Raw genomic sequence first — 22,768 nt, 5'->3', positions numbered from 1 at the left:
GAATACTAGCTTTGATGGAGCTGATTTTATCGATGAAAAAATATTCAGGGAATCATATAGTTCCTGAGTAGGGGCTAGTTTAGCAGCAATTCTGTCAGGGTTGGACAGCTCATTCACAATCGCAAATATATCTTTAGATTTATTTGTAGAATTCAGAATCTTATTAAAAAAATAAGCTGCTTTAGTTTGGAGAATAGATTTTTTATTTTATTTAAGTTGAGCTTGAAATTATCTTTTTTATCAGGACTGTAATTCCATCTCCAAGTGTGTTCTGCCTGGTGTAAAGTCAATTGTTGAAGATTCAAGTCATCAGAGAACCACCTCTGTGCATCATGACTCCTAGCCATGTCAACTTTCCTCAGGGTGGCAAAGGTGTTGCTGGCATCTGTCAGCCGAGATCTAATGTTTTCTTCACTTATATTAATAGAGTTCTGATATATGGGTGGGGTGGATTGCAACGAGTTACACAAGGCACTGATATTAATATGGTTCCAAGACTGTGTTGTCAGACTCATTTTAACAAAGGTTTTAGTTCTGATAAAATTGTTAAGCGAGAACGCAAGAAGAAATGATCGGACCAAGTACAGGGGGGTACCATCAGATTGGACACTGTAAGATTGGTATTCCAAATTTCACATGTTGTGTGAAGTTTAGCACATTAACAAGGTTGGTCATTTCTGTTGAGGTCGAACCGTCCGATTCGTTATTGTCCCAATAGTCAAAGTCCCCAATTAACAGTATTTTGGCATGATGAATTAGCAGGTGGGACATTTGTTTTGCCAAAGATTGGGGGAAAGAGCAATATTATGAGGGGGTCTGTACAGCAATACATAAATCAAGAAGGTGGAAGGGGAATCAAGTTTGAGGACTAATCAGTCCACCAAGGTAATATCTGTTGCTGTTAGGGAAGTGAATTTCAACTCATGGTGAATTATGGCCGCTACTCCCCCCCAATTTTCCCTGAAGGCCGATTTGCTTGGATAGTATGATAGTTGCTGGGAAGAGCAGCGAGGATGTCCGAGATGGGCTCTTGGGTAAGCCACGTTCAGTAAGTAGGAGTATATCTGGTTTGATGGAGTCTAAGAGGTGAAATGTTTCCAATTGATGTTTCACAATGAGTCTTAAGCTATATCAGAGTTAGGTCTTGAGCCCTATGTTCATGAGTGTATTTATTCTGTGTGGTGTTACCCATATGGAGAGCTAAGTTAAGTTCCGGACAAATATTCCTGGGGTTCGGTGAACCTAGCTTGAGTCTCAGGGTTCAGTGGATAGTCGTTAGAGTATTGTTGTTTAAGTTGAGATGCAGAGTAAGTTAACAATTGGGCATGGTGGCTCGCCCCTCGCTATGGAAAGGCGCGGACGGGCACAGACGGGCTTGCCTTTGGGCGCACCCACACTGCAACCGGCATTAATTGTCCGGGAGCAGCTAGATGGCCCCACCCTACCACCGTAATTGGCTGCCCCTGATAGAGCTTAAAGGAAGAATGCGACCGGCTTTAGGGGCCGATGGAAATAGAAAGAAGCGGATACGCAAGTCTAAAAAGGGTGAGCAAATCAAATTCAACGCACCTCAATACACTATTGTGCGATTATAAAAAGAATTGAAAACAAGTTTGAAACACAGGCAACATTTAAATGAGCAATGCTCAAAGCGGCAGCGTTATCTCTAGTTCCCTCTTCTGCACTGCAACCAGCATTAAATGTCGGGGAGCAGCTAGATGGCCCCGCCCCGCTCACTGTGATTGGCTGCCCCTGATAGAGCTTAAAGGATGAATGCAACCGGCGTTAGGAGCTGAAGGAAACAGACAGAATGGATATGCGAGTCTCAAAGGGTGAACAAATCAAATTCAATGCACTTCAATACACTATTGTGTGATTAGAAAAAGAATTTAAAACATGTTTGAAACACAGGCAACATTTAAATGAGCAATGCTCAAAGCGGCAGCTTTACCTCTAGTTCCCGCTCCCGCACTGCAACCAGCATCAAATGTCCAGGAGCAGCTAGATGGCCCCGGTCCCACCCACCGTGATTGGCTGCCCCTGATATAGCTTAAAGGAAGAATGTGACCGGCGTTAGGGGCTGAGGGAAATAGATAGAATGTGGATATGCAAGTCTCAAAAGGGTGAGCAAATCAAAGTCAATGCACTTCAATACACTATTGTGTGATTATAAAAACAATTTAAAACATGTTTAAAACACAGGCAACATTTAAATGAGCAATGCTTAAAGCGACAGCGTTACCTCTAGTTCCCGCACCGGGCTGTAACCGGCATTAAATGTCCGGTTGCTGCTTAATGGCCCGCCCACCATGATTGGCTGCCCCTGATAGAGCTTAAAGGAAGTATGCGACCGGCGTTAGGGGCGGATGTAAACTGATAGAATGCGGATATGCGAGTCTCAAAAGGGTGAGCAAATCAAATTCAATGCACTTCAATACACTTTTGTGCGATTATGAAAACAAACTAAAACATATTTAAAACACAGGCAACATTTGAATGAGCAATGCTCAAAGCAGCAGTGTTACCTCTAGTTCCCGCTCTCATGCTGCATCCGGCATTAAATGTCCAAAACCACCTAGATGGCCCCGCCCCGCAATTGGCTGCCCCTGATAGAGCTTAAAGGGAGAATGCAAAGAATGTATGCACCATCTGCTCTTTTTAGATGCTGACAATTGTGATATTGCATTGTGATGTGCCTATTATCTTGCAAAGTATGGTTCATTGCGTTCTTTTAATATAATACCAAGAAGTGTGAAGGTTATAGACCACAGATAGGTGATACTTTGAGCTTTTCTCTTTGTACCTGCAGAAGTCGGCGAATAGAAAGGGGCGGGAAGAGCTATTTTCACTATGCTTATAATGGCATTTCAGTACAACTGATGTCGCATTATGACTTTCATTGTTATTGTTGATTAATAAAAATCAATAAAGATATTTTAAAAACATCATTTATAACATGAGTGCAACATCTGAAATGACATAAATGCTGACAACAGTGTTCATGGAGGGGGCACAGGTTATATTGACCTTAACTTTAAGTGGTGGATTTCAGTGTTTTTTTTGGTTTATTATGTTACATTGTCACTGAACTTTTCACCTAACTATAACGTTAATTTAACGTTTGTGTGTTTATATATATATATATATATATATTTCTTTTTTGATTCACGAGCAATTGTCCCAGGCGGGGGGAGCTACTGATAGCTGGTGCTGGCGGCAAGGATAGGACAGCCTTGTAGTTAATTTCCGAAGCAAATACCCTTCAAAAAGAAAGATCGCCGCACACCACTTCAAAGGTTCTTTACGTTTTATTTCATTAGGGTTTTCCCCACCCTACGGGTGTCGGACAAACAATGTCCCTGTTCACGGTTAACAAACATTTGTCCCTTGTTTGTTTCATTTATTTGTACCATGATCACCACGTGGCAGAGTTACGTTGCATTGTGGGTTAGGTAGTTCAAACATATGTTACCAATCTCTGGAATCAACCAAAACCTTTGTCAGACCTGTGTTTCACATTTTTGAATCAAGTAAAGACATGGTTGTGTTTCATGTGACACAATTGTTAAGATAATGTGTAATGTTGTTGGGCTGAGTGCCCTATAATATCAAATTGAGAATTAGGGTTTTATCAAGCAATTCAAACGTGTGTCATAATGAATTCATGGCTGAGTGCCTGAATTAATATAGATTGTCCACTTGATACGGCTATGTTAATCTACTGGTCCGCGCTGGTTATGGATGATTGGTATTTTTATAAAATAATTTTTTGTTTCATTTAGCTAGTTTGTGGATCTTAATTACATCATATACTGATTCTTGATTCACTCTGAGTCCTAGTTTGTAATTGTAGCAGAAAGCCATATATAGATTAATGTCAAAAGATATAATTCAAATGTTCAAATTAATAATGATTATATACAGTCTCAAAGATGTACATACAGTTCTTCATCCGCGTTCATTCCCCACGGGCTACGAGTTTTGAATTTGATTATTAACTTGGATTCAAGTCGTCTTAGTTTCTTGTTCTTGTCCCCACCACGTTCATTTTCCTTTATTATCGCAATCCCTGCATATTTTATGTCTTTCCATGTTTTGCCTGGATGGCTTTTTAGGTGTTTGGCGATCGCATAGCTGTTGTCATTATTCTCGATTGCTCGAATATGTTCAAGTATTCTTTTTTTCAAAGGGCATATGGTTGAGCCAATGTATTTTAAGCCACAGCAGCATTGGAGTTGGTAGACCACAAATTGCGAATCACATGTTATTTTGTCTTTTATTACAAAAGTTTTTCCTTTGCGATCTTTCAAGCTTTTTAGATTTTGTCCAATCTTACAGGCTTTACATATTTGGCATTTAGTGAAACCCAGTTGTCTTTTTTCCAACCATGTTGCAGGTTTGTCTATTCTGAAGTGACTGTTCACCAATGTGTCTTGAATTGAGGGGGCTTTGCGAAATGTGATCAAAGGTCTATCTCCTATTAGTGATCCAATTTCTGTATCCTTTTTTAAAACACTCCAATATTTGGTCAGGATTTGTCTTATTTTAAAGCTCTCCTTAAGTAAGTCAGAACTAGACGTGGTTTATCTTCATTTATTGGTTGATTCTTGTCTTTTGGTATAAGTGTCTCAGTTCTGGTTTTTACCCTTGCTCTTTGTTCCCCTCGTAGTATGTCTTGCTGTTTATATCCACGGTCGGTAAATCTTTCTTTTGTTTCCTTGAATTTTTTCTCCATTTCCAATGGTTCTGAGCAATTGCGTTTCATGCGTAAAAATTCGCCATATGGAATGCTTTGTTTGAGTGATGTTGGGTGGAAGCTAGTGCCATACAGGACACTGTTTGTAGATGTTTTCTTTCTAAAGACTGTTGTCTCCAATTTGTTGTCTTTGACATAGACCTTAGTGTCTAAAAAGTCAATTTCTGCCTTCTGGATGTTGGAGGTGAATTTTAAGCCCACCTCATTTTGATTAAGTATTGTTAAATACTCAATCAATTTTGCTTTTGGACCCTTCCAAATGAGGAAAAGGTCGTCGATGAACCTTAGCCATAGCACCACGTCCGTGGTGTATTTTTCGTTCTCTTCTCTCCAAGCTATGCTCTTCTCCCACCACCCCATGGTGAGATTAGCATAGCTTGGAGAGAAGGAAACGCCCATGGCACACCCGCAAGTTTGTTGATAAAACTTCCTGTTAAACAGAAAAATATTGTTAGATAAACAAAAAGTTATCATAGTTAACAACATGTTGGTATGTCTCAGATCACATATAGGTCTTTGTTTCAAAAAGTATTTGATCGCTGTTATGCCTATATCGTGTTGTATAGAAGTATACAATAAAACTGCATCGATAGTAACGAGCCAATAATCAGAATGCCATTCAGTCTCCATTATAATCCTAAGAAAGTCTCCGGTGTCTTTGATGAAAGAGTTCAAAGTGGGAACTATTGGTGCCAAAAAGTGATCAACATACAATGCTATAGTTTCACAAAGTTAGCCACAACTGGATTTTATGGGTCTGGCTGGTGGATTAATTAATGTTTTGTGAATCTTTGGCAGAAAATATATGGTGGGAGTAATTGGATGTTTGACAGTAAGATAATCTACTTCTTCCTTACTTAGCAATCCCTTTTCTTGCCATTCATTAATTAGTTTATGTAGTTTGATCATTATTTCTACGGTTGGATTGCGTAGTAGTTTTTTGTAGTTCAAAACATTGTCTAATTGGCGATTAGCTTCATCTACATAATCTGTTTTGTTCAAGATGACTATGTTCCCGCCTTTGTCTGCCGGCTTCATCTCAATTAAAGGATTTGTTTCTAGTGATTTTAGGGCAAGGCGTTCCTTTTTCGTTACATTTTCTCTTTTTGTCAATGTATTGTTCATTGATTCTAATTCCGTTGTAACTAGGTCATGATATGTGTCAATGCGGTTGCCAGGATATAAAACAGGACAGAATCGAGATTTGCTTTTGAAATTTGTTTTAGAACTGGAGTTGGTAGATATGCCCAGGTCAGATATTATTTGAGTGTCGCTTTGCTCAGTTTGTTCAAGTTCCTGGGCCAGTTCGTAAGCTGTTCGTAATCCTGGTACATCACCCACTGTAAATTGTTCTTGGTCGATATCGGTATTGCATTCAATTGATGTTTCTTCATTGGTTTTGCAATTTCTTTTTTTTTAGAAGAATTTTTTTAACTTTAATTTTCTGATGTATTTGTATACATCTATTTTCGTTTCGACCTCATCCTGATGTTTGTCAGGGCAAAAGGTTAGACCCTTTTTGAGTATCGTGACTTCCGATTCTGTTAAGGTGTAGTTGGATAAATTAATGATCACATTTGAATCCATTTTGGTCGATTTTTTTGAAATTATTTCTTTAGCACTGCCCTGTTTCTCAGAGGATACCTTTGATTTGCGACTTCTCCTGGTTTTCCTCCTTGGTTTTGGTTCATCATGTGACCTCTTCCCATTCCGCTCACTTGGAAGTTTCCCCGTCCTCTTCCCCTTGATTTTGGATTTTGTTCATCCTTGTAGAGGATCTGCATCTCCTCTAAAAAAGACAGATTGTTCACTACTTCTGTTCTTTGTTCTCCATCACTGGCTTCTGATTCTGTCTCACTAGGGATGGTATCATTTTCAAAAGATTGAGGGGTCACATGTTGTTGTTTTTTTAGAGCATCAAAGCGTTTCGCGAAAGTGAAGATTGTCCCATTGGCAAAGTCAGATTCGTCACGTCTGAATTTTCGTTGTTTTCTTTCTTGTATCTCTTCGTCATGTTTGTCTAGATTTTTTTGTTTGACGTAGATTTTTCTTTGCTTCTTCACTGTCTCCTAAAGCTTGTATTTGATCTTCCAATTCTTTTATTTTAATGTGCAGAACCTCCACATTCTTTTTTGCATGTTTGATTATAATAAGGATCATTCTACGCGAGCAGTCCATATTGTTTTGACCCCACTCTTCCAACATTTCTGCAGTGGTATCTGGGTGATTAGGCAGAGTAAATATCCATAAGCCTCGTGGTACCAGGCCTAATTCCGTGTATTTTTCTAGGGTGATTATTTCCCAGCTGCGCGAAATTTCTTTACGCAGTAATTTTTCCATCTGTTGAAATAGTTGTTTAGCATTGGGGTTGATAGTTTTGGAAGTGCTTGTTTGTTTACCTCCTGTTGCATTTGATGTTGTAGCATTGATTGTAAACATACTCTCCGCTTTTTCCAAACGTAGGGCTGCTCGTTTTTCCATTGTGATATCAATAAGGTCGAGTTGTTGGGAAAATAAAATCTATTCAACTTTATTGTAGATGTTTAACACACGCTAGCAGGTATTAAAACGTGACAAGTTCGTTAAGATTGTAGGGAATTGATGTTAACCCAGTTTGAAGATGATGATTTGTCAACTTCGATGAAATAGTAAATTGAAGTGAGTCTTATTCTGGCTATTGTTGGCAGCACAGATCAGAACAGCTTTTGTAAGTCAAAGACGTGATCTTTCAAAAAGACTCGCTACAGCATTCTATCGAATATGGGAACGTTAGCACTAGAGTTAAATGTTTTTCACTCACCCGGGAGACTCCCGTCGTTGTTGGTGTCCTCCGACACTACCAGTCGTCGCTCAACCGGTTAACTCAGGCTGTTTGGCTTCCCACTTCGAATCAAGACGCATTACTTCAGGGCTGAGATGCAAGTTCCATTTACGGCGTGTGTGTTGAATTAGTTTGCAAAGCGCCGTTTGGCATCCAGCCCGATATCGATACTTCACGTTGTTTTACAAAGTATCAGCGTTTGAAAATGCTTGAATGCTGGGCTCTCCCCCGTGTCATTAATGATTCACGAGCAATTGTCCCAGGCGGGGGGAGCTACTGATAGCTGGTGCTGGCAGCAAGGATAGGACAGCCTTGTAGTTAATTTCCGAAGCAAATACCCTTCAAAAAGAAAGATCGCCGCACACCACTTCAAAGGTTCTTTACATTTTATTTCATTAGGGTTTTCCCCACCCTACGCGTTTCGGACAAACAATGTCCCTGTTCACGGTTAACAAACATTTGTCCCTTGTTTGTTTCACTTATTTGTACCATGATCACCACGTGGCAGAGTTACGTTGCATTGTGGGTTAGGTAGTTCAAACATATGTTACCAATCTCTGGAATCAACCAAAACCTTTGTCAGACCTGTGTTTCACATTTTCGAATCCAGTAAAGACATGGTTGTGTTTCATGTGACACAATTGTTAAGATAATGTGTAATGTTGTTAGGCAAACGTAAAGAACCTTTGAAGTGGTGTGCGGCGATCTTTCTTTTTGAAGGGTATTTGCTTCGGAAATATATATATATATATATATATATATATATATATATATATTTTTTTTTTTATTATTACCTACAGATAGTTATATTTAGAACCTAGTTTCCCTAGGAAGATAAAGTTTTTTGCTTTGCCAATAACTTTGGCGTCGTTTGAAGAATCCTCGTGAAATTTTCAAAACAAATACGACGCTCACTTCAGCTGCTGTCTTTAAAGTTTTATGGTGTCCATCAAGCGGGAGCCGAAAAAAAGGGTGGGTTCCAAAATGCGTTTTCCCTATGTTCATGCACACAGGAATTTTCTGCATGGCTACAGGCCGATCTACGGAATGGAATTTTACCAAGTTTGGCAGGAAGGTAGATGTTGGTCCAGGGAAGTGCTGTTTTGTTATTTGGTGTAAATCCATTCAGTAGCTTTAGAGATATTAACCAAAATCCAAATTTGTATATATAGGGACGCGAAGGCTCCGCTATCCCTCCCGACCTTATGCTGAGATCTGGTGGGCTGTCAACACTTTCAACCAGGAAGTGTTGGCAGCCATATTGGGATTTGGCTTGTCCCAATCCCACAAATAACATTAAAAAATAAAAGAAGGGAACAGGTTGTGAATGACCTAACCCCCTTGGCCTCTTGGAGGTAACAAAGGGACCACATCAAGGCAAAAAACGTTTTATTTTTTAAATTATTTCTGCAGGAGTTGCGCTGGAGCTGCGGCTCCCATCTGAAAAAAAAGAGAAGCGTGGGCTTCTGCCCATCTCTATTATTAGGCCTTGAGGTTGCCCTGGTCCAGAGGCATGTAGCCATTATTGTTTAAAACAAATGGAACAAATGCAGACCCCCCCAGTTACCACCACCTCCCTGGGGCTTATGCATAAGTAATAATGGGGTCTTGCTTTCCTCCGGTTCCCCGACAAAACGCCACCTCACCAGGGCTATTATAAATCATTAACAATGTTATAAATTCAAATGAAAAAAGTAAACAGAAAATTAAATTAATTATTGAAGAATTAGAAATTCCTGAGACGAAATCCAAAATCATTCATGCCTCCTTGAATCTTTTTGCAAGCAAGTGGAAACTGTTGCAAAATAAATCCCTAATGGGCAAACACTTACTAACACTTTTATATCATAAACTCTCAATGAACTTTCGTGCCTCAAACTTATAAGCAGCGTATATTGGTGTACCACTGATTCCTTATCACTATTAAGCCCTTGTGGAATCTGGGTCTGCAGATAAATGATATATCTGCACTCAAGTCTGCATCAGGCTATGACCCTATCACCCCCTTTCTTATTAGGAGTAATGTGATCAAGGCAGTAAAACCTGAGAAGATTGCAGTTGTTCCCATGGAATTCTTCTGGCCACTAGCTGTGATAAGTCGCCCTTGGTTGCGGCCCACATATTTTTTTTAATTCACTTCTTAGTAGGATGTATTATATCCCCAATGTATTTTTTGCCACAGTGACAGGTCAAACAACAATGCACATTGTAATCAGAATTGCAGTTAAGAAATATGCTAATCTTTTCCTGCTTAGTCCGTCTTGGTACATTGTTGTTACCTTGCTATTGTAATTTTGTGCGCACGGGCAGCAAAAACCTCTGTCTGAAATGTTCTGTCGGGTGTTACTTTGGGCTGTGAAATTACTGTGTACCAGATGGTCCCATAGAGAGGTACTTCTGTATTTAAGGTATTTCCTATATTACCCAACCTATGTTTATAGCAATTTCTACCAAGAATATGACATACGTTGGTCCTGTTTACTGAAAAAGTGGTTACAAACCTAGTCCTCTGTTCATGTTACTGTTTAATTTCATCCACTAGCAATTCCTGATGTGCATGTTCCATGACTCTCTGTTTCACTTTCTCTAGTGGGAGGATACCTCTTCCTCTGTTCAGAAATATTGTGGTCATCTCACCCTGAATATTTTTTCAAATCCATATTATTACTCCAAATGCACTTGGGGTAGAGTAACTCCCTGTAACCCTTCAGGTTTTTGGGAAAACTATTGTCCCCATGGCGGATACTAATCTCCGAAGTAGGTTTCCTAAATGAAGCACTTTGGATGGTGTTATTACTGATACTCAATATTAAGTCTAAATAATTGACCTTATATGACTTGTGGAAAGACAATTCAGAGTATTTTGATTCAGCATGGAAATAGACTGGTCTCCTACTTCATATCCTCCCCTCCAAACTACGAACAAGTCATCAATATAATATATCCATAGAATGGAATGTTCCATCCATTGAGATACATATAGACATCTATTAATTTAATATTTAATTTCATGTTTTCTTTTTTGAGGTAAACCTCAATTTTTTATTTACTCTATACTTCCCTTTACCACTACCCAGCGCTAAACCCCCTGACGTCATGAATCCCCACTGTGACAATAACTGACTAAAGTCATGAACAAAACCAAAGCCATATTGATTGTCAATAAAAACCATCACTTTCATCTGTTTAGACACATTGCAAGCTCTAGTTAGAGCGGTCAATTCAGCCACTGGTGCAGAAGACACTCCTCAAAGCCAGGAAGCTTCCACTACCCCTATGACTGTACAGACTGTGTAGGCAGCTCTTAGGGTTCTGCCATCGTCTCTCAGGCAGGACCCTCCAACAGTGAGAACGGACTCTTATCAGTGTTTACTGACCGAGGAACTCATTTCAATAATTAGGTCCTGAGAATGTTGTGTGCATCATTACAAGTGGAGCAAAGACTACATTGCAGTTTTTAGCCTGAGGCTTCAGGCATTGTCAAGAAGGTGAACAAAACTTTGAAATCCAGGTTGGCTTAAGTGTCAGTGTCAATGTCTCTGAAGTGGCCTTATGTTTTGCCCCTTGCATTAATGAGTCTTCCCAGGATTCCCGATTGGAGGACAGAACTGTCCTAGATGAAATCATCATTGGACTAGCAAAAAGAATGCCAGCAGTGCCTGCAAATGCACTTGTGAACATTACAGATTACATGATTCTCGATTACTGCAAAGGGCTAGCTAATGTGGTGCGTTCTGTCTCTCACCAGGTTGGGGCTACTGCCCCACTGCATATGAAGCAGTGTCATGACCTCAGTCTTGGTGACTGGGTTTTGGTGAAGAAGAATGTTCAGAATATATGCTTGGAATCTCGATGGAAAGGACCTTTTTTAAGTAATCCTTGTAAGAAAACAGTGCTGTTAGGTGTGGAGGTCTTCCCAACTGGATCCACGCTGGCCATACTCGCAGAGTGGAGTGTCCCTTGATGATGTGACAATGCCTCTCCCAGAAGTGCAGACCACAACTGAAAGGCAGTGGGGAGAGGTTGAACAAGTTACAGAAAATCAGCAAGAACCTGATCTGTGGCACTGACTGAGCCAGAATCAGACCCTGACGAAGGGCCTAGTGCTGTGGCAAGCTGAATGGAAGCTGGAGACGGCTGGCTGAGATGGCAAGAGGGAGAGAGACTAAGTCTGCCTGAAGAGCTTTTGCCATGCATTATCCCAGAGGACACTGACAATTCTGATCTCAGTGACAGTAAGGATGAACGATCTGCCCTCAGGAGATCAAAAAGAGCTAGGGTACCTTTTCAGAGGTACTTATCCCCTGTGCTTTTGTTAAAAAGAATTAAGAAGATGCCCTAGGCCCGAGGCTGCAGAAGGAGCGTAAGGGTATCATTTAGAAGGTGACGAATAGGGTTAGGTAAGACTCACAAAGAAAGATTGTAAATAATTTCATCATACTATTTTTGTTTTGCCAGTTGCACAAGCAAGACTGTACTGAAGAAATATGTTTGCTGATATTTTCTACTCAATGGTCTAATTTTAGTGAAGTCAAAGAAACGAGTAACCCTAACAGACACTGTCTTATATTAGTTGAAATATTAATAGCTATAATTGTAAGAGAAATTGTTTTGCTTTGAAGACAATATTCACCCACACTTCCAATTCAGTCGAACATAGATCTAAGACTACACCTAGATCCCCGATTCCTACTGACAGTAGCTTGCATTTATTTGATTTCAAGACATTACATGTAGATTTATCAATGCTTAGTTTCTTTATGAATACATTGACACCATGAATGCTAACCCTGCTTCAGCTGCAGGAGGGATTACCTATCATCAATTCCTCTTACATATGGTATTACATGTAGCCTCTTAATGAGTCTTATATATGGAAGGGGACACTTTCAGCATTATTTTTCGTATTATGATTTAGTACTTTCGGACGCTCCAGTGTGTAAGCATTTATTATCATCACCCCAATGCCAAAGTGATGGATACAGCTAATTGTTTCTTCAAACTCATAGTAACATTAGATACTGCTTATGCTCATAAGCACAATGTGACTTGTTTCTTAACTGATGTTGAAAAGAAATTTCGAGATTCTGTAGAAGACATGAGAAGGGCAATGGATGATAGATTGAAAACAGGGAAGGATTAAACATATAGAAATAAGTGGCCAAAGGAGGAATTAAAACATCCAGAGTCAAGAGTTATGCCTGTATTAACTTTAGAGTGGGAACATAAGAGAAAATGGTGTGTTCTTAGAGGTACATCTGTAGTTCACAATAAACTTATGCAAAAGAGTGATTGTGATCACATTTTTGAATATGGGGGAAATAGCCTATTTTTCATGAGAGGCCAGTATCTTGTTATTCCTGGAGTTTATTATGTTTATGTGGATCACATATATTTTACATTGTCCCGTTGGTGGTATGGCAAATGTTATTTAGCAATAGTCTTGCTCAAGATATATTAAGTAGAACATTTAGCTGATCCAGTGTGGGGATCACAAGTTAGGACCAAAAGAAGCAGCAGTGATACTGAAATACTTGGAGATATATCTGGTGCATTGATTCCTCCAGTAGGAGTGGTTTTGAATGGTCTCAAAATTGGAAAGTTGTCCACTCTAGTTGATAAGTTAGCTACTAGTACTGCAAATTCAGTGTTAGCTGTGGACATTGAAATGATGCCTATATGGTCTGCAGTAACACAGAATCAACTTGTATTAGACATTCATCTCATGAAGGAGGGCAGAGTCTGGAAGATGTTGAAGGTTCAGCAATGCTGCACCTATATACCTGATAAGAGTGAGGAGGTGAAGAAATAAATTAAAAATATTACAACTTAAGGGAGATTTAAAAGAGTTGAAAGCTACAGGTGCTTGGGTAGCAATTGGAAATGGATTTGCTGCAGTAGGCACATGGTTTGGACATATAGAAAGTGAAATATTTGGTTCCATTTTGAGACCCCTTGTGATAATGACCTTTTGTGCAATCTGTCTGTTTGTGATATTTAAGGGGTGCATGTGTATAAAAGCGAAAAGAAAGGAACGGGAAAGGAGGAGAATAAGAAGAAGGAGAAAAGATGTAGAACTAGAGAAAAGTCAGTGTAGATTTTATGATGAAATGAAATACCTTGGAAACTCTAGATAATTGTTTTATAAACATCAGTTTTAAGCTGATCTCTTCTGATAAGATTCATATGTGGATCATGTTGGCTAACATCGCCATCAGAGGAGGGGTCGGAGCAGCAACATTTAGGCTCCACCCTTATATGTCACAATTATGCAATTATGTACTCTTAACTGACATTATATTCACTGTGTGCCTCAACTTCATTATTATGTGTGGAGCATTTAAATTAATTAATGAAATGTAACCATTGTAGGGATTAGAGATGTATACATGTATACCCTAATGTTCTTTTGAAACGTATGAAAATGTACTCTTTTAATCACCTTTTACATTTATTCTACATGTTACACGTGTGCTTGTATAACCATGTATTTGAAATGCATATGAAATGTTCTGTTAAATTAGCATGACTGCAGGTAAAATTGAAATGTGTTTTGCGTTGCCAGCATTTTCTCTCTTTCTTTACAGGTGTACTATCATGATTTGTGTTAGTTACCGAAAGGTTTATTATTTGTATTAGACTGCTGATAGTGAGGCCTGGAGGGAAGGTGGGAAGAAATTGACAGTGAACGAGGAAAATGAATGGTCGAAAGGGGCCTTCTGTTCAATATGTACCAGGATGGAGAGATGTTCAAGGATGAAAACTAAAGTCCCAGTCAATGTGATGTCAATGTGATGGGAATCTGAAGGGATATTGTAGATGCACTAGAGTAATGGTTTGGTTGGTTCCTGGTGGTGTGAAAGGAGATAAGGGTGTTGCTGAATCTCCTTTTAATTTAAAATCGATGTTCTCACAGTTGGAAGACATGAAATTCCCTTTAGACTTCTTACAAATGTGAAGCTTTATGCTAAAGACCTATTTCCTTTCATCGGTAGATGGCCCTATATTTGATTTATGTTGAGGAGAAAGAAGGGAAGTTTCTTTATTGTTGTGGCTTTCACAATTCTGTATCTCATTTATTGCGACTTAATCTACTCATATATTTCAGCTTATAGGCTGTATTACTGTACCTAATTAACTTACTTTTAGTTTGCATATATATTGGATTGATTGGTAATCAAAAATAAAACCTGTTAACCATATTTGGTGACTCTTGGTCCTTATTGTGTAGTTACATTGGCTGCATAAGTCAGAAGCATATTGTTGATGTCTTCTTCCTTTCAATTTTTCATGTCAACCAATACCGAATGATATAACTAATGGGGAAAAATCTTTAATGACTTGACTAAGAGATTAACGTTTAAGGCCCAGAGCTCTTTCACCCCGTTGTCACTCCCACAAGCTCCCAAGGGGTTCAGTGCAGCAGTCTCAGCAGGTGCATAAGAAGGAACATAGATAGAGGTATGGGAAAATAACAATAGGAAGGGGAGAGAAAGAGAAAGAGAGAGAGGGAGAGAAGGAGATAGCCAGATAATGGGTGTATGGGGAAGAGCGGGAGGAAGGCACCAGGCAGGTTTGAATATTTTGCCTGGTTTGCTTTGGTACCTATTTTGGCACTGGCTAACAGCATTCAATGGCAACATGGCTACACTGATACCCAGTTTCCATCTTTAATTATATTATTTAACAAAAACAACATGTTTTCAAAGTAGAAAATTAACCCTTGGTCATTCCATCTATTGAAAAAGTTTACCATTTTTATTGGTTACGTTTTCATTTGATATATTTTTGCTTTACTCCCTTCACATATGTGCAATTTTTTTATTAGACATGCAAAGTATGATTGTCTTATGCATTTGAGGCGTTAATACACAATAATGCACATATACACCATTTACCTTTGCTCTTTAGTGGCATCATAATTTGTTTTTAGTGAAAAACAATAACAGAAAATAGCTCTTCAACCTGATGTTTCCTATGGAATCGAATTACAATTTAAAACCTGGACTGAAGAAGTTGTAACTGTTGATGTAGATTGTAATTGTAATCGCATTTATATAGCACTTCCTACACCTGAAGTGGTGTTGAAGCGCTGAGGAACCATAGCAAATGTGGACAATATTCCGATACTGTTTTTAAATCTATTATTAAACTTTGCATGTGGCTTAATTTAGACAATTTGCTAACTGTACATTTTGATGGAGTTTCACAGCACACAAACAAAAACAAGTTCTATAAGTGATTGTGCAATGTTAAAGTATATGTATATATTTTCATTTTTACCACAGAGATCAAGAGGCGTGCTTCTTGGTGTGGTGGGCACAGATGTTCCAGTTAAAGAACTTTTAAAGGCGATTCCTAAATATAAGGTAAAGTATTAGTACAAATTTCATGTGTCGCCTTATACTACAAGAATTGCGCCCAAACTTTACTGCTGCATTGAATCTGATTTTCTACATGTCATCTTACAATAAACAGATAATATGTTTTGTTTACAGGTATATACATTCTGTTCAATTTGAATAAAACACATTTTACAGCAAGCGTGCTAATTTAAACCTTAGTTATTTTCTTAATGCTTTAATTGGGCCATGCTCTACCTTCCACACCATGAGTTGAAAACAGTTTTTTCACACAGGCTTTTGTTGAGGAAGGACACATGGATTACATTTTTTAGATTTGATGAATGTGCAGATATTTACTGATAGGCAAATAGTTGTAGTAATGATCCAAAACTAAGAACATAGCAGGAGTTTGAAAGAATCATTGTGCCTGCAAATATTTCTGGACCTCAAAAAGTAGAAGAGAAAACACATGAAAATACACTGGTTTCGTTTTTAACATTACCAATGTCAGATAGATAATATCAATTTATCCTTCAGCTCATTATGTCCCTACAGAAAACATATATGAGCACTCTGGCCACCCAATCACTTACTATGGAAAAGATAACTAATTCTCAGCTTTATGTTAATATAAACCATGGTGAGTAGAGTCACAAGGTACAAGTTTAATCCAGATGCAATATGTATCTAGAAAACTTCACTGTTGCTACTGGTGCATAGCTATAGGATATTGCTTTTATGTATGTGATATGTATGTGGCATTTCTTTAGCGAGAACCTGGCCAAACAACAGTGTAAAGTAAAACAGTAGAATAAAGTCAACAAATGATAGGAGGGGGGGTATGGACTATTAAAGCATTGTGATGTAATGTTTTTAAAGAGGTGAATCTTCATCTCGTTCCTAAATTTTAATAGGGATTTGGAGGTCCTGAAATGGGGATGTTTCAGATCTTGGGTATATAGTTGGAAAAGGTCTGCTGGCTTTTTTTTTCTTCTTTTTGTTATACCTCTTAGTGTGCAGTCTGATTGTATCCTGACAGCAGTGGATGAGCTGAGAACCCCCATAGATGGTGAGCTTATCTGCAGGATACATGGGGGTGCTTGACGGGATTACTTAGTAAATGATGCATGGTGATGATGGTGCTGGTTCGTAAGGGGAGCCAACGCTGTTCCATTAGAATGGGGTGAAGAGATCATATATCTTCAGGCCCTGGATGAGAAATGCTGTGACTTGGGAGATTCAAGTAAAGGATGCCAGTGTGGAGTCTTATAGTACCTGGATCAGGGTGTTACCTCCACATAGATACAAAAATATATGGGCTTGAACAGCAGTTCTGAAGTAGCTTTCAGGAGTAATACGTTTCACTTTCTCTAGCAGAGAGAGTTAGTACTAGGCAATGTTTGCTTTTCTGATACTCTGTTCCTCAACATGCCCCTGTCTGTTGACAGGGATGGCAGTTCCTTTCAATGTACAGAGATGACCCTTAGTGTAAAAAGTTCAATCGGGTCGGGGACAATCGATATTTGCCCGGCGGTATTGCCTCTGTGACCCTCTAGTTATTTAAATCAATGAAGAGGCAGGCGCTGGAGACTGGAAAGCAGGAAACAAGGTTTTTTTATTCTCTCCGGAGGAGAACACAACGAAACGGACAGAAGGTATCGTTCTGAGGTGCTCTAACTGTATTTCTGAGGCCTGGCCTCTTATATCCACATTTATGATTTTATTGCAGATTACACATACATGTTTAAAGCTTTGATGTGCGGAAAAGACATTCTCGGAACTCCCCTTTGGGCCCGTTCCCACACATATTTACAGTTAAAGTTCCCACCCTAGTCACAACAGGTGATGAGCATCGCGCAGCTGGATAATCCGCCGATTCACGGAATGAGGGGAGTCTGATCGGATCTCATGGGGTGGGGGGGGCTTTGATCAACCCGGGGATTCTTTGATGGGGGAAGCTTTCTATTGTACGGGGAGGGGCAAGGATGGTATTGGCAGAGCTGGGTGTCGGCTTGGGAACGGGGAGGACAAAACGGGCACACGGGGAAAAAGGGGGTTTGCATCTAAGGGCCAGAGATCATGAAAGGAAAGCAGGGAGGTGTCGCGCTGGGAACAGGATGAGGGCCGGGGGCAGGGCAGCGCCGAAGAGGGGTTTATGACTCAAGGCAGGTGCAAGCAGGGGGTGGTCAGCGTGCAGGCTTAGTGAAGGCAAAGGGCTATGTCAGGGGCCAGCGGCATGCAAAAGGGTTTGTTCTGATCGGGGCATCTTAAAATGGCGGGCGCGCACGACAAAAGTGTGGCATCAGGGGAAGAGGCAAGATGGCGCAGATAATGTTCACCAAAACGCACTAATTTTCCACAGTCCTCCCTTTAACATATTCAAGACATCTTGCTGGTTCATTTTCTACTCGGGTCTATTGTGGTGGGCATGAGAAAGAAACCGGTAGGAACCCTAGAAAAAGAGTTGTAAACAATACATTTTGAGGTTTCTAGTTTTTAGGAGGTGCACCTATTTGATAAACTTTGATAAATTTGTTCAGCAGGAAAGTCATAGGAATGAAATACAAAAAACGGCGAGCAGCAAGTACATATCATAACGTGAACTGGCAGGTTAATACATATTTCAGATTCGGTTTGGAGCAGGATCAATACAATGGCGGCTGGGAGAGAAATGAGGCAAAAAAAAACGGTGATTGAGGATGTCAAATGTTCGAAGTTTACGAGTTCTCATTGTTCTTTGTGGTCTTTCGTTGGCGCTGTTGAGCACCGGCGGTGGAGCTACAAGTCCAGCTCTGTTCTAAGTTCTGCGTTGCAGGGCACGACCCTTTCCTCGCGTTTCTGGTCGGGAAGGTCCTTTTCGCCCTGTGTCCTTTGAGGTGATTGTCAGAAAGTTCCGATGGAAGAAGAGCGTTCAAAACAGTCCATAGGGTAGGTCAGAGGAAAAAGGGGGATGGAGCAAGGCCAAATTAGGAACAAACTAGGGGAACGAGAGACTTCAAATAGGCGGGCGTGTGACGGAATTCAGAGAGCGGGGACTTGTCAACAGGCACTGGACGTCGAGCAGGGGCATCAGGTCGACCCTTTCTTTTCATGCTGTCGAAAACAGTGCCTCGTCCTGCAGCTCTTTTCAGTCGTGGTCTCGCCTTGGCTAATGTCGCAGGAGTCCCTTAGTCTGCAGTCAGGCCTCGTGCTCCCACATCCGGTCCTTCTCTCCTCCAACGGCAGTACCCTTAAACAAGTTTGAAAAGACAGTCTTTTAGAAAATTTGCGGATGAAGATAATCAAAAAGTCTATTTCTCTCCCAGCTCCAGGCAAAGAATGAAAATGTCCGTTATATTTAACGTTCACAACTGGCATATGAATGACCGGTGGCGGACCTGCTGGATTTACTATGACTTTCCTTCATAATCATTTATTACAGGCATGACGGTTCATCTGATGGTAACCCACCTTCGGGAGACAAATCTGGCAAAGATATGCCGTTCTCTAGAGTTTCACATTTACAAAAGGGTACAGTGAGTCGTCAACATGGTACTACACAGGTATTTTGCTGAGAGACGAACATGGCTAAACATTTCCTTTCTATCGGTGCATCCTGTTTTTCAACTACTGCGGGGTTCATTTTGATGATTTCTTTACCTTGGTCTAGTCTGTTAACCGTGTAAAACATCATTCTGGGTCCTACGTAACCTTTTACAGCCCGGTTACTTAACTAGGAAGGACAGGGGTTTTATGGGAAACAACCAGGGACATAGACAGGGGAGGTAACGAGGGTGATCGTTTTTCTGGTTTGGGTATTGCGACGTTTCGGGGAGGGGAGGGTCGCGTATTCTGAGGTCCTTGTTTTATACTATAGGAGCCGTTGACATGTAGTTCCCTCATTTCGGGCCAGATTAGGGAACCTCTGTCGTCTTACCTGTCCTTTCCCTTACGGCCCAACCTGGGTTCATTGACTTCTTATCGGAAAAGGAGAGGTAATGACGCGGCCTCAGGGTGGTTGTATTAAAGACAAGCGTTTGTGCAAATACTGACGGTATTTGAAGCCAATTAGGTGGTGTGCTAGGGGTGGCAATCTGCCAATTTCGGGGCTAACCACTCGGAAGAGTGGTAGTGAAAAAAATAGAGAGAGAGAGTGAGAGAGAGAGAGAGAGAGAGAGAGAGAGAGAGAGAGAGAGAGAGAGAGAGAGAGAGAGGAGAGGGAGAGAGAGAGAGAGAGAGAGAGAAAGAGTGCAACGGCAGGCTAAATAGTACACGTGCAACAGAGAGGGCGGCAGTGCATTCAAGAAAGGCTATTTAGTGCATTACACAGTAAAGGGTATTCACGAGTCCGCGTTAGAATCTTGTAATCATGCAGTTTGAGCATTAGACAGGGTAGAGGGGACGTGCTTTGAGAAAAGGAAAGAAGAAAAAGGAGGTACCATTTTGTCGCACTTTCTCGCATTCTCGGTCCTTTGGCCAGTTGGGTCAACGCCTCAATCACACACACACACATTCCCTCACAGTTTCGCATCATACGTAACGTGGGTTCATTCGTCCGGTCTGGTTTAAGGGTGATCACTTTTTATCAGGTTGTGCTAATTTTTCGGGTTTGTTCGATACGTGAGTAGTTTGCAGGCGTGCTTAGACACCACCCTGCGGCGCTAGTCCGTTTCGCGTATTTAGACATGGCAAGGTCTCAGATCTTCGCCACACCTCGGCTGTAATTTCTGACGTAACCTGCAGAGGGAGGAAAAGAGGGGGGGGGTGGGGGAGACAGCATTCGCGCGCATTCAAATACATGGATTCATAAGTCCTTTACTTACCTCTTACTCGTCTTTCCTCCTTGGGGCGGGGTCCCCGGGGATATAGTTTTCGGAGTCGGGGGGGGTAGTGTGTTCATGTAGGGCGTGTGCGGGGAAACATAAAAAGGAAACCAGAGGGGCCTAGTGCGAGGTATCTAGTCAAAGGATATATCTCACTGTCGGGATCCTTAAACCTCTTTCAACGCCGTGGCGTTCTAAAGTTCTTCGGTTCTTGGGTCCCTGCTACTTTGGAACGTTGTACTTTACAATATTTACATTATTTCATTTCACCCTCCTTTTACATTCCCTCATTTACACCATTCGTTTTACCCATCCTTGGAAGTCACGGCCTTCCTCTACGCGAGAGTTCATGAGTCAGTCGCGTACTTTTAAGACGGAGTGTCGTGTTGTCGATCCGATCCGTCCTCCAGGGCTGGGCAACCATCTTCCTTTAACCTTAAAGAGAGAGCAGAGTAGGGTGCACAGAAAAAGAACTTTCCTACCCATCCCATATTGTTTTAAAATAAAGCATGCAATACCCGTCCATAGTTTCAAAGACTTTATTTTGCAGATTCATTTCAGCATATGGTTTAGGAGGGTGTGGTCGTATTTGGTCGGTCGTGGCAATGGCTAAAGTGCGTACAGTGGGGGGTGTCGTTTGCAACAATAAAAACATCGGAAAGTTTTACTCATTCATTTGTAAGAGACTAAAACGTCTATTAATTGGCTGGGGGTTCGGGGGCATATATTTTCATAATTTAGAAACATAATCATAACAGTTGTAATCAGATTTCCTATATGCATACCGTACGTGTGCATCGTAAATGAGGGTTACATCAGTTATAAAAATATAATACATTGTATATTCGCAATCAACATTTGTAACGGGGATCTTTTCATACTGTTCGTCGAGTGAGCTCTCCTTGTCTTTTCTAGCCAAGTGTACAAAGGATCACAAAAATCTCAGAACATCAAGTTTATATTAGTGCGAAGGAACACCACGAGGTGTTCGTAAGTTCCGATTGATACCAGCGCCATTTTGGGCGGGGCCGGCACAGTCCGGAAGCAGCATCAGGGGGAAATGTTTCCATTACTGGCAGTTTGGACCAGAGTCCTTTTCGGCAGTTCTAGAATTCACGCTAACAGAAGGTGTGGCAATGTCATGTTTGTTTCGTTGGCGATCGAAGCAGCCGTCCCTTACCGGAAACCTGCAAAGGCCAAAGGCTCCGCCGGGGACCTTTGTATGATCTTCAAGGCTGCGGAGATGCTGTCGGAGATGGGGGCTCGTGCTCCATGGGACAAATGTTCGAGTGGTATGGCTGGCCAAAGTTACTCTAGTGGCCGGGGCCCGCCTTCCAGCGGATCCAGACGCCATTTTGAGGCCCTACAGGGGCCACTCTCGTTGAGTCTGCAAGAATGGAAGAGACCCTTCGGAGTGAAAGGAAGAGGTCCCTGTTTTGTGAGAGCGGGACGTTCAGCTGGGGTGCAGCTGTGATGCCCCCACCTGGGGGGCGAGGGAGACTCGTTCACATCGTCTCCTTCTCCCGGTGCACTCCATGCCGCTCCTTTTCATCGCCCCGCATGAAGGCCTCTCCACATCCGGTGTTCCCCAAGTGCCACCATTGTACGTTCGGTGCTGCGCAAATACTGGGGTGCCACCATTGTGTGTTCGGTGCTGCGCAAGTACTGGGGTGCCACCATGGTGTGTCCGGTGCTGTGGAAGTATGGGCACCATCGCCTGACTGGGGGTGTTCGGCGTCGGGCTGGGGGCTGGGAAACCTCCTACCGGTGGAGGTGGGAGAGGCTCGTCCGCGTCGCCTCTCCCTCCCAGCCCAACTTGGACAGATTGTTGTGGAGGTACGTGCAGGACATCCCGCCGTCCAGGACTGCTGCGGCTGTGACGGAAGAGAAAAGGAAGAGGTGCCTCGTTCTCCTCTGGACATGTGGCGGGACTACCTTAGTCTTTCCAGGCCCGTTGCGGCCGGCCAAGGAGACACGTGGCGGGACTACCTGCAAATGCCCAGGCTGCGGGCTCCTGCCTCTCCTCCGGCTCCCCCATACGTTA

The 22,768-nt window shown here is 41.4% G+C and overlaps 1 protein-coding gene across 1 annotated transcript in view; it reads left to right on the top strand.

The window, feature by feature from the left end:
• CACNA2D3 (calcium voltage-gated channel auxiliary subunit alpha2delta 3) overlaps positions 1 to 22,768 on the top strand; it is a 2,522,256-nt gene that overhangs the window by 1,466,262 nt on the left and 1,033,226 nt on the right. Inside the window, exon 16 of the mRNA XM_078662383.1 lies at positions 15,866 to 15,946. Coding sequence (XP_078518509.1) covers positions 15,866 to 15,946 — 81 coding nt within the window. The remainder of the gene's footprint in view (positions 1 to 15,865; positions 15,947 to 22,768) is intronic.

This window comes from Lissotriton helveticus, chromosome 9, assembly GCF_964261635.1.
Source record: "Lissotriton helveticus chromosome 9, aLisHel1.1, whole genome shotgun sequence".
NCBI classification, from domain to species: domain Eukaryota; kingdom Metazoa; phylum Chordata; class Amphibia; order Caudata; family Salamandridae; genus Lissotriton; species Lissotriton helveticus.
Note: the sequence above shows the minus strand (reverse complement) of the source record. Positions and strands in the feature narration are given on the sequence as shown.